At 58.8% G+C, this 15,084-nt stretch overlaps 1 protein-coding gene across 1 annotated transcript; it reads left to right on the forward strand.

Annotated features, from left to right (window-relative positions):
* Positions 1-282: 282 nt before the first annotated feature.
* Positions 283-15,030, forward strand: NFKBID (NFKB inhibitor delta; the record flags this gene model as incomplete). Its single annotated transcript, XM_082785793.1, has 9 exons — positions 283-438; positions 2,544-2,746; positions 4,329-4,434; positions 5,161-5,307; positions 7,291-7,342; positions 8,021-8,178; positions 8,284-8,397; positions 11,976-12,140; positions 14,470-15,030. Coding segments are annotated over 9 exons (1,158 nt in total), but the record flags the coding sequence as incomplete, so codon positions are not given.
* Positions 15,031-15,084: the final 54 nt, after the last annotated feature.

The following is a 15,084-nucleotide window of genomic DNA, read 5'->3' on the forward strand; positions in this document are numbered from 1 at the left end:
ACCCCATAACCCCCATGACCCCATATCCCCATGACCCCATAACCCCCATGACCCCATATCCCCCCATGACCCCATAACCCCCATGACCCCATGCTCCCCCCATGACCCCATATCCCCCCCACACCCCCCCATGACCCCATATCCCCCCATGACCCCATAACCCCCATGACCCCATAAGCCCCCCACACCCTCCCATGACCCCATATCCCCCCCACACCCTCCCATGACCCCATATCCCCCCTGACCCCATAACCACCCCCTCTCACCCCATTTCCCCCCCCCCCAGGTGCCCCCGGCCCATCCCCCCCCCCGGCTGCCCCCTGGCTCGCCCCCCCCCCAGCGACCCCCCCCCCGGGGGCTTGTGGGGTCCCCCCTGTGCCCCACGGCGGCCCGGGGGGGGCTTATGGGGTCGAGCCCCCCGCCCTAGGGGGCTGTGAGGTGAGCGGGGACCCATAAGGGGCATGGGGGGGGTTGGGGGGGCAATAGGGGCGGGGGGGGGCAATGGGGTGGGATATAGGGGCAATAGGGTCAAGGGGGGGAATGGGGAAGGATATAGGGGCAATAGGGTCAAGGGGGGCAATGGGGAAGGATATAGGGGCAATAGGGTCAAGGGGGGCAATGGGGTGGGATATAGGGGCAATAGGGGCAAGGGGGGGAATGGGGAAGGATATAGGGGCAATAGGGGCAAGATGGGGGGCAATAGGGACAAGGGGGGCAATGGGGTGGGATATAGGGGCAATAGGGTCAAGGGGGGGCAATGGGGTAGGATATGGGGCAATAGGGGCAAGATGGGGAGCAATAGGGACAAGGGGGGCAATAGGGTGGGATATAGGGGCAATAGGGGCAAGATGGGGGGCAATAGGGACAAGGGGGGCAATGGGGTGAGATATAGGGGCAATAGGGGCAAGGGGGGGCAATGGGGCAAGATATAGGGGCAGTGGGGTAATGTGGGGGCAATAGGGTCAAGGGGGGCAATTGGGCAGGATATGGGGCAATAGGGTCAAGGGGGGGAATGGGGAAGGATATAGGGGCAATAGGGGCAAGATGGGGGGCAATAGGGACAAGGGGGGCAATGGGGTGGGATATAGGGGCAATAGGGGCAAGGGGGGCAATGGGGAAGGATATGGGGCAATAGGGTCAAGGGGGGGCAATGGGGCAAGATATAGGGGCAGTGGGGTAATATGGGGGCAATAGGGTCAAGGGGGGGCAATGGGGTGGGATATGGGGCAATAGGGTCAAGGGGGGGAATGGGGAAGGATATAGGGGCAATAGGGTCAAGGGCGGGCAATGGGGAAGGATATAGGGGCAATAGGGTCAAGGGGGGCAATGGGGTAGGATATGGGGCAATAGGGTCAAGGGGGGGAATGGGGCAGGATATAGGGGCAGTGGGGTAATATGGGGGCAATAGGGACAAGGGGGGCAATGGGGTGGGATATAGGGGCAATAGGGGCAAGGGGGGGCAATTGGACAAGATATAGGGGCATTGGGGTAATATGGGGGCAATAGGGTCAAGGGGGGGGCAATTGGGCAGGATATGGGGCAATAGGGGCAAGGGGGGGCAATAGGGCAAGATGGGGGGCAATAGGGTAACGGGGGGCAATAGGGCAGGATATGGGGCAATAGGGGAAAGATGGGGGGCAATAGGGGCAAGGGGGGGCAGTGGGGTGGAATATAGGGGCAATGGGGCAATAGGGGCAAGATGGGGGGCAATAGGGCCAGATATGGGGGCAATAGGGGCAAGGTGCAGGGCAATAGGGTCAAGGGAGGCAATGGGGCAGAATATAGGGGCAATAGGGCAAGGGGTGGCAATAGGGGCAAGATGGGATCTAATAGGGTCAAGGGGGGCAATAGGGGTAAGATGGGTGCAATGGGGGCAAGAAGGGCTATGGGGATGTCAATGGGGAAATGGGAGGGGCAATAGGATCAGTGGGGGGGTAATAGGGTCAGTGGGGGGGTATGGGGTCAATGGGAGGAGTATGGGGGCCGTAGAGGGCCAGTAAGTCAATGGGGGGAGTAATAGGGTCAGTAAGGGGTATGGGGGCAATAGGGGGGCAGTAGGGTCAATGAGGGGGGTAATAGGGTCAACAGGGAGCGTAATAGGGTCAATAAGGGGTATGGGGGCAATAGGGGGGCAGTAGGGTCAATGGGGGGGGGGGTAATAGGGTCAACGGGGAGCGTAATAGGGTCAATGGGGGAGTATGGGATAAATAGGGTCAATGGAGGCATAATAGGGTCAATGGGAGGGTAATAGGATCAATGGGAGTGTATGGGGGCAATACGGGGCAATAGGGTCAATGGGGGGGTAATAGGGTCAACGGGGGCATGATAGGGTCAATGGGGCGGTATGGGGGCAATGGGGGAGTATAGGGGCAATAGGGGGGCAGTAGGGTCAACGGGGGGGTAACAGGGTCAACGAGGGGGTAATAGGGTCAATGGGGGGGTAATAGGGTCAACGGGGGGGTAATAGGGTCAATGGGGAAGTAATAGGCTCAATGGGGCAAGACAAGGGGCAATAGGGCCAATAAACCTTCCCCCCCCCCCAGGCTGCCGCCCCCTTCGTTCCCCCCGGCCCTCCCTGGGCCCTCCCGCCGCCGCCGGGGGGTGACATCGGGGTTGTCCCGGGGGGGTCGATCCCAATCCCCGACCCCGATCCCGAACCGGACCCCGGGGAGCTGGCGGCCGCCCGGGCGGCGCTGCGGGCCCTGGACCCCCGGGAGCTGCTGCGGCAGGACGAGGAGGGCGACACGTGAGGAGGGGGCACGGGGGGGTAATAGGGTCAGTGGGGTGGGGGGGGGAACGGGGTCAATGGGGTGGGGGTGGGGAATGGGGTCAGTGGGGTGGTGGGGGCAATGGGGCCAATGGGGGGGCAACGGTGGCAAGGGAGGGCCAATGGGGTTGATGAGGGGTCAATGGGGGCAAGTGGGAGAGCGGGGGGGTAATGGGGTCAGTGAGGGGGGGCAATGGGGTCGGTGGGGGCAGTTGGGGCTCAATGGGGGCAATGGGGGGTAATAGGGTCAATGGGGGGGTGATAGGGTCAATGGGGGGCAATAGGGTCAACTGGGAGTCAATAGGGTCAATGGGGGGCAATAGGGTCAATGGGGGGGCAATAGGGTCAATGGGGGGCAATAGTGTCAATTGGGGGGCAATAGGATCAATGGGGGGCAATAGGGTCAACTGAGAGGCAATAGGGTCAATGGGGGGCGATAGGGTCAATGGGGGGCAATAGGGTCAATGGGAGACAATAAGGTCAATGGGGGGGCAATAGGGTCATTGGGGGGGCAATAGGGTCAATGGGGGGCGATAGGGTCAATGGGGGGCAATAGGGTCAATGGGGGGGCAATAGGGTCAATGGGAGACAATAAGGTCAATGGGGGGGCAATAGGGTCATTGGGGGGGCAATAGGGTCAATGGGGGGCGATAGGGTCAATGGGGGGCAATAGGGTCAATGGGGGGGCAATAGGGTCAATGGGAGGCAATAAGGTCAATGGGGGGGCAATAGGGTCAACTGGGAGTCAATAGGGTCAATGGGGGCCAATAGGGTCAATTGGGAGTCAATAGGGTCAATGGGGGGCAATAGGGTCAATGGGGGGCAATAGGATCAACTGGGAGTCAATAGGGTCAATGGGGGGCAATAGGGTCAACTGGGGAGCAATAGGGTCAACGGGGAGTCAATAGGGTCAATGGGAGACAATAAGGTCAATGGGGGGGCAATAGGGTCAATGGGGGGGCAATAGGGTCAATGGGGGGCGATAGGGTCAATGGGGGACAATAGGGTCAATGGGGGGGCAATAGGGTCAATGGGGGGCAATAGGGTCAACTGGGCGGGCAATAGGGTCAATGGGGGGCAATAGGGTCAACGGGGGGCAATAGGGTCAACGGGGGGGGCAATAGGGTCAATGAGGGCAATGAGGGGGGCAATAGGGTAAATGAAGGGCCAAGGGGGGCAATAAGGTCAATGAAGGGCCAAGGGGGCAATCGAGGGGCAATAGGGTCAATGGGGGGGCAATAGGGTCAATGAAGGGCCAAGGGGGCAATGGGGGGGGCAATGGGGTTAATGAAGGGCCAAGGGGGCAATGGGGGGGAAATAGGGTCAACTGGGAGTCAATAGGGTCAATGGGGGGCAATAGGGTCAATGGGGGGCGATAGGGTCAATGGGGGGCAATAGGGTCAATGGGAGTCAATAGGGTCAACGGGGAGTCAATAGGGTCAATGGGGGGCAATAGGGTCAATGAGGTGACACCGGGGGATGACACCATCCCGGGTAGGTCAATGGGGCCGACAAGGGGGGAGTGTTGCCCCCCACCCCAAAACCCCGTCCCCCCCCCCAGGCTCCTGCACGTGCTGTGTGCCCGGGGGCTGCGCGCCCCCGCCCGGGCGGCCGCCGAGGTCTTCAAGGCACTGGGGCAACTGGAGCTGCGCGAGCACCGCGGGAAGGTACGGGGGAATTATGGGGTCGGGGGGGGAACGGGGCAGTAATGGGGTCGGGGGGAAGGGATAATGAGGTTAGGGGGGAAACAGGGGAATAATGGGGTCATGGGGGTGGGATAATGAGGTTATGGGGGAATAATGGGGTCGTGGGGGTGGGATAATAAGGTTATGGGGGGGTATGGAGGAATAATGGGGTTGTGGGGGCGGGATAATGAGGTTATGGGGGGAATGGGAGAATAATGGGGTCGTGGGGGTGAGATAATGAGGTTATGGGGGTAATGGGGGAATAATGGGGTTGTGGGGGTGGGATAATGAGGTTATGGGGGGAATGGGGGAATAATGGGGTCGTGGGAGTGGGATAATGAGATTATGGGGGGGAATGGGGGAATAATGGGGTCGTGGGGGTGGGATAATGAGGTTATGGGGTAAATGGGGCAGCAGTGGGGAGTAATGGGGAAAATGGGGAATAATGGGGTATAACGGGGTATAATGGGGTGTAATGGGGAATAATGGGATGTAATGGGGAATAATGGGGTGTAATGGGGAATAATAGGATGTAATGGGGTATAATGGGAAATAATGGGGTATAATGGGGTATAATGGGGAATAACGGGGAATAATGGGGAAAAATGGAGAATAAGGGGCAATAACGGGCCATAATGGGGAATAACGGGATTAATGGGGCACAACGGGGAGCACCCCAGTAACGGGTGCCCCCCGCTGCCCCCATAGACCCCGCTGCTGGTGGCGGCGGCGGCTGCGGCCCCGGGGGTCCTCGGGGACCTCCTGGCCCTGGGCGCCGACCCCGATGCCGCCGACCACCGCGGGCGCACGGTGCTGCACCTCGCCGCCACCTACGGGCTGCCCCGCGTGCTCCAGGTAGGGACCCCAAAAACGACCCCAAAGCAATCCCGCGAGCACCCCGAAATTAGAGTATGAAGGGCCCGGAATCCCTAAATCGTCCCCATGGGGAAGTAGGAAGCCCCAAACCAGCCCCAAACCAGCCCCAAACCAGCCCAAAAAATATCCTATGGGGATCCCGGAACCCCAAAACCACCCCACAGGGACCCCAAAATATCCCATAACCATCCTATGGGGCCACCAAAACCAACCCATGGGGACCCAGGAACCCCAAAAGCATCCCATGGGAAACCAGGAACCCAAAAACCATCCCAAAAACACCCCATGGGAACCCCTGAACCCCAAAACCATCCCATGGGAACCCCAAAACCACCCCATGGGATCCAGGAACTCCAAAACCACCCCATGGGGACCCCAAAACCACCCAGTAGGAACCCCAGGACCCCAAAACCATCCCATGGGAAACCAGGAAACCCAAAACCATCCCAAAACCACCCCATGAGAACCCCAGGATCCCAAAACCACCCCATGGGAACCCCAGGATCCCAAAACCACCCCATGGGAACCCCAGGACCCCAAAACCATCCCAAAACCACCCCCTGGGCACCCCAAAACCAGCCGATGGGGACCCCAGAACCCCAAAACCACTACATGGGGACCCCAGGACCTCAAAACCATCCCATAACCATCTTATGGGGACCCTAAAACCACCCCATGGGAACACCAGAACCCCCAAACCATCCCAAAACCACCCCATGGAGACCCCGGAACCCCAAAACCAACACAAAGGCTACCCCAAAACCATCCCATGGGAACCCCAGAAACCCAAAACTATCCCCAAACCACCACATGGGGCCACCAAAACCACCCCATGGGGACCCAGGCACCCCAAAACCAACCCAAAGGGCACCCCAAAACCACCCCATGGGAACCCCAGAGCCCCAAAACCATCCCAAAATCACCCCCTGGGCACCCCAAAACCACCCCATGGGGACCCCAGAACCCCAAAACCACCACATGGGGACCCCAGGACCCCAAAACAACCACATGGGGATGCCAGGACCCCAAAACCATCCCATAACCATCCTATGGGGACCCCAAAACCACCCCATGGGAACCCTACAACCCCCAAACCATCCCAAAACCACCCCATGGGGACCCCGGAACCCCAAAACCAACACAAAGGCTACCCCAAAACCACCCCATGGGAACCCCAGGATCCCAAAACCATCCCAAAACCACCCCCTGGGCACCCCAAAACCACCCCATGGGGACCCAGGAACCCCAAAACCACCCCCATGGGGACCCCAGGACCCCAAAACCACCCCAAAACCACCCCATGGGAGCCTAGGCACCCCAAAACCAACCCAAGGGGCACCCCAAAACTATCCCATGGGGACCCCAGAACCCCAAAACCATCCCATAACCATCTTATGGGGACCCTAAAACCACCCCATGGGAACCCCACAACCCCCAAACCATCCCAAAACCACCCCATGGGGACCCCGGAACCCCAAAACCAACACAAAGGGTACCCCAAAACCACCCCATGGGAGCCCCAGGATCCCAAAACCATCACAAAACCACCCCATGGGGACCCAGGAACCCCAAAACCACCCCCATGGGGACCCCAGGACCCCAAAACCACCCCAAAACCACCCCATGGGAACCTAGGCACCCCAAAACCAACCCAAGGGGCACCCCAAAACCATCCCATGGGGACCCCAGAACCCCAAAACCACCACATGGGGACCCAGGCACCCCAAAACTGCCCCATAGGGACCTGGGTGTTTGGGGACACCCCAAAACCACCCCATGGACACCCCAGCACCCCAAAACCACCCTTTGTGGGCCAGGGCATCCCACCCCACCCTATGGGGGCACCCCAAAACCCACCCTGGGGACACCCTAAAACGCCCCCCCGGGGGTCCGGACCCCACAAAATCCCCCCGGGGGATCCAGGGGCACCCCAAAAACCCACCCCCCTGCCCCCCCCCCCAGGCTGTGATGGCGTCGGGGGTCCCGGTCAACGTGGAGGCCAGGAACTTTGAAGGTAAAATTTTGGGGGGGGGGGCAACCCCAATCCCACAGGGGGGGCGTCTTGGGGGCCCCCCAATTTATGGGGTCACGGGGAGAGGGGTCTGGTTTGGGGCATCCTTTGGGGGGGGGGTCCCTTGGTTGTCCCCAATTTTGGGGGGGGTCTTTGAAGGGGGGAGGGTCAGTTTTAGGGTTTGGGGGGGGGGACAAATTTGTGGTTTTTTTTTTTGGGGGGGGTCCCTATTTGGGGTGATAAAGGAAGGATTTAGGGGCCCCCATGTTTTGGGGGTTCCTTGTTTTAGGGGGGGAGAATTGGAGGTGGGGGGGGTCTCAATTTTTTGGGGGGGGTCCCATTGGGGGCTCTTTGGGGGGAGCAACCTCAATTTGGGGGGGGGTGGAGCTCATATTAGGGCAATTCGGGGCTGTCAATGGGGTCACCCCCAGTTTTGGGGCGAATCCCCTGATTTTTGGGGGCGGAGGTGATTGGGGGGTGCTTGTTTTTTGGGGTCCTTGCTTTCGGGGGAGGGGGGGCGTCAAACTTGTGGGTGGGGGTGCTCTTCGACTTGGGGGGGGGACACAACTGGAATTTGGGGCTATCAATGGGGTCGCCCCCACTTTGGGAGGAATCCCCTCATTTTTGGGGGCGGGGAGTGACCACCCCTTTTCGCCCCCCCCCCCAATTAACCCCCCCCAGGCCAGACCCCCCTGCACTGCGCCGTGCTGTCCCATAACGCCTCCCTGCGTGGCGGGGGGGGGGTCTCCGGGGGTCCCCCCCCCCCAACCCCGACCCCCCAGGAGCGGCTCCTCTGCGTCGAGCTCCTGCTGCGGATGGGGGCCGACTGCGGCAGCCAGGTATGGGATTTTTTTTTGGGGGGGGGGCACACACCCCCTTTTTGGGGTGCTGGGGGGCACCCATGGGTGACGGCCCCCCCTTGGTGTGTCCCCCCCCCCTTATAGGACATGAAGAGCAGCCAGACCGTGCTGCACTTGGCCGTCAGGGGGGGCAACCTGGCCCTCACCCACCTCCTGCTGCGCCAGCCCGGGGTGGCCCCCCGCCTCGTTAACATGAAGGTAACGAGCTGTGGGGCCGGGGGGCGCCTATGGGGCACCTATGGGGCACCTATGGGCACCTATGGACCTGTAGGATATCTATGGGGTACCTATGGGGCACCTATGGACCTACAGGGCATCTATGGGGTACCTGTGGGGCACCTATGGGGCATCTATGGGACACCCATGGACCTACAGGGCACCTATGGGGCACCTATGGACTTGTAGGGCATCTATGGGCACCTATGGGGCACCTACAGGGCACCTATGGGGCACCTATGGACCCATAGGGCATCTATGGGGTGTCTATGGGGCACCTATGGATCTATAGGACATTTATGGGCACCTATGGGGCACCTATAGGGCACCTATGGGGCACCTATGGACCTGTAGGGCATCTATGGGATACCTATGGGGCACCTATAGGGCACCTATGGGCACCTATGGACCTGTAGGGCACCTATGGAGCATCTAAGGGGCACCTATGGACCTATAGAACATCTATGGGCACCTATAGGGAACCTATGGACCTGTAGGTGATCTATGGGCACCTATGGGGCACCTATGGGGCACCTATGGGGCACCTATGGACCTATAGGACATCTATGGGGCACCTATGGGATATCTATGGGCACCTATAGGGCACCTATAGGGCACCTATGGGGCATCTATGGACCTGTAGGACATCTATGAGCACCTATGGGGCACCTATAGGGCATCTACAGGTACCTAAGGGGTGTCTATAGGGTGTCTATGGGGCACCTATGGACCTGTAGGACATTTATGGTCATCTATGGGGCATCTATGGGGCACCTATGGGGCACCTATGGGGCACCTATGGACCTATAGGGCATCTATGGGGTGTCTATGGGGCATCTATAGGGCATCTATGAGGCACCTATGGATCTGTAGGTGATCTATGGGCACCTATGGGGCACCTATAGGGCACCTACGGGGCACCTATGGGGCATCTAAATTGTGTCTATGGGGCACCCATGGACCTATGGGGCGTCTATGGGGCATCTTTGGCACCTATAAGGCACCTATGGACCTGTAGGGCATCTATGGGGTAGCTGTGGGGCACCTATAGGGCACCTATGGGGCACCTATGAACCTATAGGGCATATATGGGGCACCCACGGACCTACAGGGCAGCTATGGGTACCTATAGGGCATCTATATGGTGTCTATGGGGAACCTAAGGACATATGGGGCATGTATGGGGCACCTATGGCGCACCTATGGGCACCTATGGACCTGTAGGATATCTATGGGGTACCTATGGGGTACCTATGGACCTATAGGACATTTATGGGCACCTATGGGGCATCTATAGGGCACCTATGGACCTACAGGGCATCTATGGGGTACCTCTGGGATATCTATGGGGCACCCATGAACCTATAGGGCAACTATGGGTATCTTTGGGGCACCTATGGGGCACCTATGAACCTATAGGGGACCTACGGGCATCTATGGATCTATGGGGCACCTATAGGGTGTCTGTGGGCACCTATAGCGTGTCTATAGGGCACCTAAAGGGCACCTATAGGGCACCTATGGGGCACCTATGGACCTATATAGGGCCCTATGTGGGGATTATGGCGAGCGGGGCCCTACATGGGGGCGGAGCTGTCTATGGGGTCTCCAGGAAACTTATGGGGTATGTGGGGGCCTCTGGGTGCTGGGACCTCCATGGGGGGCTCTGGGGTTCCCTATGGGTCCTATAGGTCTCTCTAGATCCCTGTGAGCGCCCGTGGGTCCCTGTGGGTACCTGATGGTGCCTATGGGGTCGCTATAGGTCCCTTGGGGTGCCCATGGCCCTTGCTGGGTCCCTGTGGGTATCTACGGTCCCTATAGATGCCCTTGTTGGTGCCTATAGGTCCCTATGGGTCCCTATAGGTGTCTATTGACACTTCTGCTGGCACCTATGGGTCCTATAGGTCCCTCTGGGTCCCCTATAGTTGTCAGTGGGTTCCTATAGGTGCCCATGGGCCCTTCTGGGACCTGTTGGTACCTATGGGTCCTACAGGTCCCTGTAAGTCCCTACAAATTGCTACGGCTCCTATAGGTCCCTGTGGGTCCTAGGGGTGCCAAGGGGGTCTTGGAGGTCCCTGGAAGCCCCTATGGGGCGCAGGAGCACCCTAGGGGAGCCTGGAGGTCCCTATGGGACCCTATAGACCATGGAAGCCCTGTAGAGGTTCCGGAGGTCCCTATGGGCCCCAGGAGCACTATAGGGGTTCTGGAGGTCCCTATGGGCCCCTATAGACCATAGGAGCACTGTAGGGGGTCTGGAGGTCCCTATGGGCCCCAGGAGCACTATAGGGGTTCTGGAGGTTCCTAGGGGTCCCTATAGACCATACAAGCACCATGGGGGTGTGGGGCTCCCTATGGGTCCCTATAGAGCATAGAAACCCCGTAGAGGTTCTGGAGGTCCCTATGGGTCCCAGGAGCACTATAGGGGTTCTGGAGGTCCCTGTGGGTCCGTATAGACCATACAAGCACCATGGGGAGGTTGGAGGTCCCTATGGGTCCCTATAGACCATAGAAGCCCCGTAGGGGTTCTGGAGGTCCCTATAGGCCCCAGGAGCACTACAGGGGTTCTGGAGGTCCCTATGGGTCCCTACAAACCATAGAAGCCTCGTAGGGGTTCTCGAAGTCCCTATGGGTCCCAGGAGCACCCTGGGGGATTTGGAGGTCCCTATGGGTCCCTATAGATCATAGGAGCCCTGTAGGGGTTCTGGAGGTCTCTAGGGGACCCTATGGATTCCAGGAGCACCATGGGGGCGTTGGAGGTCCCTATAGGTCCCAGGAGCACTATAGGGGTTCTGGAGGTCCAAATAGGTCCCTATAGACTATGCAAGCACCATGGGGGGATTGGAGGTCCCTATGGATCCCTATAGACCATAGAAGCCCCATAGAGGTTCCGGAGGTCCCTATGGGCTCCAGGAGCACTATAGGGGTTCTGGAGGTCCCTATAGGCTCCTATAGACCATAGAAGCCCCATAGAGGTTCCAGAGGTCCCTATGGGCTCCAGGAGCACTACAGGGGTTCTGGAGGTCCCTATGGGTCCCTATAGACCATACAAGCACCATGGGGGTGTGGGGGTACCTAGGGGTCCCTATAGGGCATAGAAACCCCGTAGAGGTTCCGGACGTCCCTATAGGCCCCAGGAGCACTATAGGGGTTCTGGAGGTCCCTAGGGGTCCCTATAGACCATAGAAGCCCCATAGGGGTTCTGGAGGTCCCTATGGGCCCCAGGAGCACTATAGGGCACCTATGGACCTGTAGGGTGTCTACGGGGTTCTGGAGGTCCCTATGGGCTCCAGGAGCACTATAGGGGTTCTGGAGGTCCCTAGGGGTCCTTATAGACCATACGAGCCCTGTAGGGAGTCTGGGAGTCCCTGTAGGTCTCAGGAGCACCATGGGGGGGTTGGAGGTCCCTATGGGTCCCTATAGACCATAGAAGCCCCATAGGGGTTCCGGAGGTCCCTATGGGCTCCAGGAGCACTATAGGGGTTCTGGAGGCCCCTAGGGGTCCCTATGGGCCCCAGGGGCACCCCCAGGCTGACGTGTCCCCCCCGTGTCCCCCCCCCCAGGCCCACGGGAACACCCCCCTGCACATGGCGGCGGCGCTGCCGGGGGGGCCCAGCCAGGAGCCCCTGGTGCGGCTGCTGCTGGCCTGGGGGGCCGACCCCGGCGCCCGCAACCTGGAGCACGACCTGCCCCACGGCCTGCTGCCCCCCGGCCCCCCCGGGGACCAGGTGAGACTCGACCCCCCCCAAAAAATCCAAATCCGGCTGGTTTGCACCCAAACGGCACCGCAGAAACCCCACAAACGAGCCCAGAATCACTGAATCCGGCTGCTGTGCCCCAAATCCTATCAATGGCCCCAGAATCCCCAAATCCAACTGCTTGGTCCCAAAATTGAACTGCTGAACCCCCCCCCCCAAATGACCCCAGAATCCCGAAATCCAACTGCTTTGCCCCAAAATTGAGCCGCTGAACCCCATAAATGGACCCAGAGTCCCCATATCCTGATGCGGTGCCCCAAATCCTATAAATGACTCCAGAAACCCCAAATCCAACTGCTTTGCCCCAAAATTGCACTGCTGAACCCCCCCAAATGACCCCAGAAGCCCTAAATCCTGCTGCTTTACTCCCAAATCCAGCTGCTTTGCACCCAAACGGCACCGCGGAAACCCTGCAATTGAGCCCAGAATCGCTGAATCCAGCTGCTGTGCCCCAAATCCTATCAATGGCCCCAGAATCCCCAAATCCAACTGCTTTGTCCCAAAATTGAACCACTGAACCCCCCCCAAATTACCCCAGAATCCCGAAATCCAACTGCTTTGCCCCAAAATTGAGCTGCTGAACCCCATAAATGGACCCAGAGTCCCCAAATCCTGCTGCTGTGCCCCAAATCCTATAAATGACTCCAGAAACCCCAAATCCAACTACTTTGCCCCAAAATTGAGCTGCTGAACCCCATAAATGGACCCAGAGTCCCCAAATCCTGCTGCTGTGCCCCAAATCCTATAAATGACTCCAGAAACCCCAAATCCAACTACTTTGCCCCAAAATTGAGCTGCTGAACCCCATAAATGGACCAAGAGTTCCCAAATCCTGCTGCGGTGCCCCAAATCCTATAAATGACCCCAGAATCCCCAAATCCTACTGCTTTGCCCCAAAATTGCACTGCTGAACCCCCCCAAATGACCCCAGAAGCCCTAAATCCTGCTGCTTTACTCCCAAATCCAGCTGCTTTGCACCCAAACGGCACCGCGGAAACCCTGCAATTGAGCCCAGAATCGCTGAATCCAGCTGCTGTGCCCCAAATCCTATCAATGACCCCAGAATCCTCAAATCCAACTGCTTTGTCCCAAAATTGAACCGCTGAACCCCCCCCAAATTACCCCAGAATCCCGAAATCCAACTGCTTTGCCCCAAAATTGAGCTGCTGAACCCCATAAATGGACCCAGAGTCCCCAAATCCTGCTGCTGTGCCCCAAATCCTATAAATGACTCCAGAAACCCCAAATCCAACTACTTTGCCCCAAAATTGAGCCGCTGAACCCCATAAATGGACCAAGAGTTCCCATATCCTGATGCGGTGCCCCAAATCCTATAAATGACCCCAGAATCCCCAAATCCTACTGCTTTGCCCCAAAATTGCATTGCTGAACCCCCCCAAATGACCCCAGAAGCCCTAAATCCTGCTGCTTTACTCCCAAATCCGGCTGCTTTGCACCCAAATGGCACCACTGAACCCCGTAACTGACTCCAGAATCCCCAAATCCAACTGTTGTGCCCCAAAATTACACTGCTGAACCCCCCTGAATGACCCCACAATCCCCAAATCTGGCTGCTTTGCACCCAAAACCCATAATGACCCCAAAACTGCTAAATCTAGCTGCTTTGCCCCAAAACTGAGCCGCTGAATCCCATAAATGGACCCAGAGTCCCCAAATCCGGCTGCTATGCCCCAAATCCTATAAATGACCCCAGAATCCCTAAATCCTACTGCTGTGCCCCAGAATTGGACCACTGAACCCCCCCTGAATGACCCCAAAAGCCCCAAATCCAGCCGTTGTGTCCCAAATCCTACTGCTTTGCCCCAAAATTGCACCGCTGAACCCCATAAATGACCCCAGAATCCCCAAATCCTGCTGCTTTGCCCCAAAACTGCACCCACTCCCCTCCCTAATGACCCCAAAACCCCCAATTCCTGGAACTTTGTCCCCAAATCCAGCCACCACCCCCCCAAAACCTGCTGCTCTTCCCCCCCCAAACCATCCCCGTACCCCAAATCCTGACTTTTCACCCCAAAACCCCTCTGCGGTGCTCCGAAGCTGAGCCTGACCCCAAATTCCTTATTTCTCACCCTAAATTTTGGCGTCCCTCCCCCAAATCGATGCGCCCCCTCCCCAATTATTTCAGGGCTCCCCCCCCCCCAGGATTTTGGGGCCAAACCCCAAAATCCTGGGGCAGCCCCAAACTATGGGGCCTCCCCTACCCCCTCCAAAATTTTGGGGTCAAACCCCAAGATTTTGGGGTTTTGACCCCCCCTTTTTCTCCCCTCTCCCCCCCCAGCTCCGCCTCCTCCTGAAGAGCCGCCGGGGGGCGCGCCGCCCTTCCCCCACCTCCTAGATGACGTCATCAGAGGGCGGGATGTGACATCATGGGGGGGGGGGGCACCCCAAAAGCCCCCCCCCACCCCCCCCGCCGCCTTCGTTTTTCGTGATTTCCGTGAAATCGCCCAATTTCGGGGGGTGGGGCCCCCCACCCCCCCCATTTCCGTGAAATGAATTCCCCGAACCACATTGGTTCATTTTTTTTTTTGGGGGGGGGGGGGGACACCCAAAAAATGGGGGCACCCCCCAAATTTTTAACCCCCCCCCCAAAAAATTAGGGGCGCGGCCCCTTTAAGAAAGCCCCGGGGGAGGCGGGGCTGCTGTGTAGCCCCGCCCCCTCACAAGCTCCTCCCCCCTCCCCGCCTCGTTAAGGAGTTAATGAGGGGGAGGGGGGGGATTTTTTTTTTTAGGGCCCCCCCCCCAAATTGGGGGGGGGAGCCACCAAGGGGACCCCAAATTGGGGGAGGGTGAGGGCGAGCGCGCCCGAAATCGGTGGATTTTGCCCCAAAATGGGGTGGGAGATCCCCAAACTGAGGGGGGAACTGGTTTGGACTGGGAGGGGACTGGGAAAGGG

This window comes from Aythya marila (assembly GCF_965140915.1).
Source record: "Aythya marila genome assembly, contig: HAP1_HAP1_SCAFFOLD_1048, whole genome shotgun sequence".
Lineage (NCBI taxonomy): Eukaryota > Metazoa > Chordata > Aves > Anseriformes > Anatidae > Aythya > Aythya marila.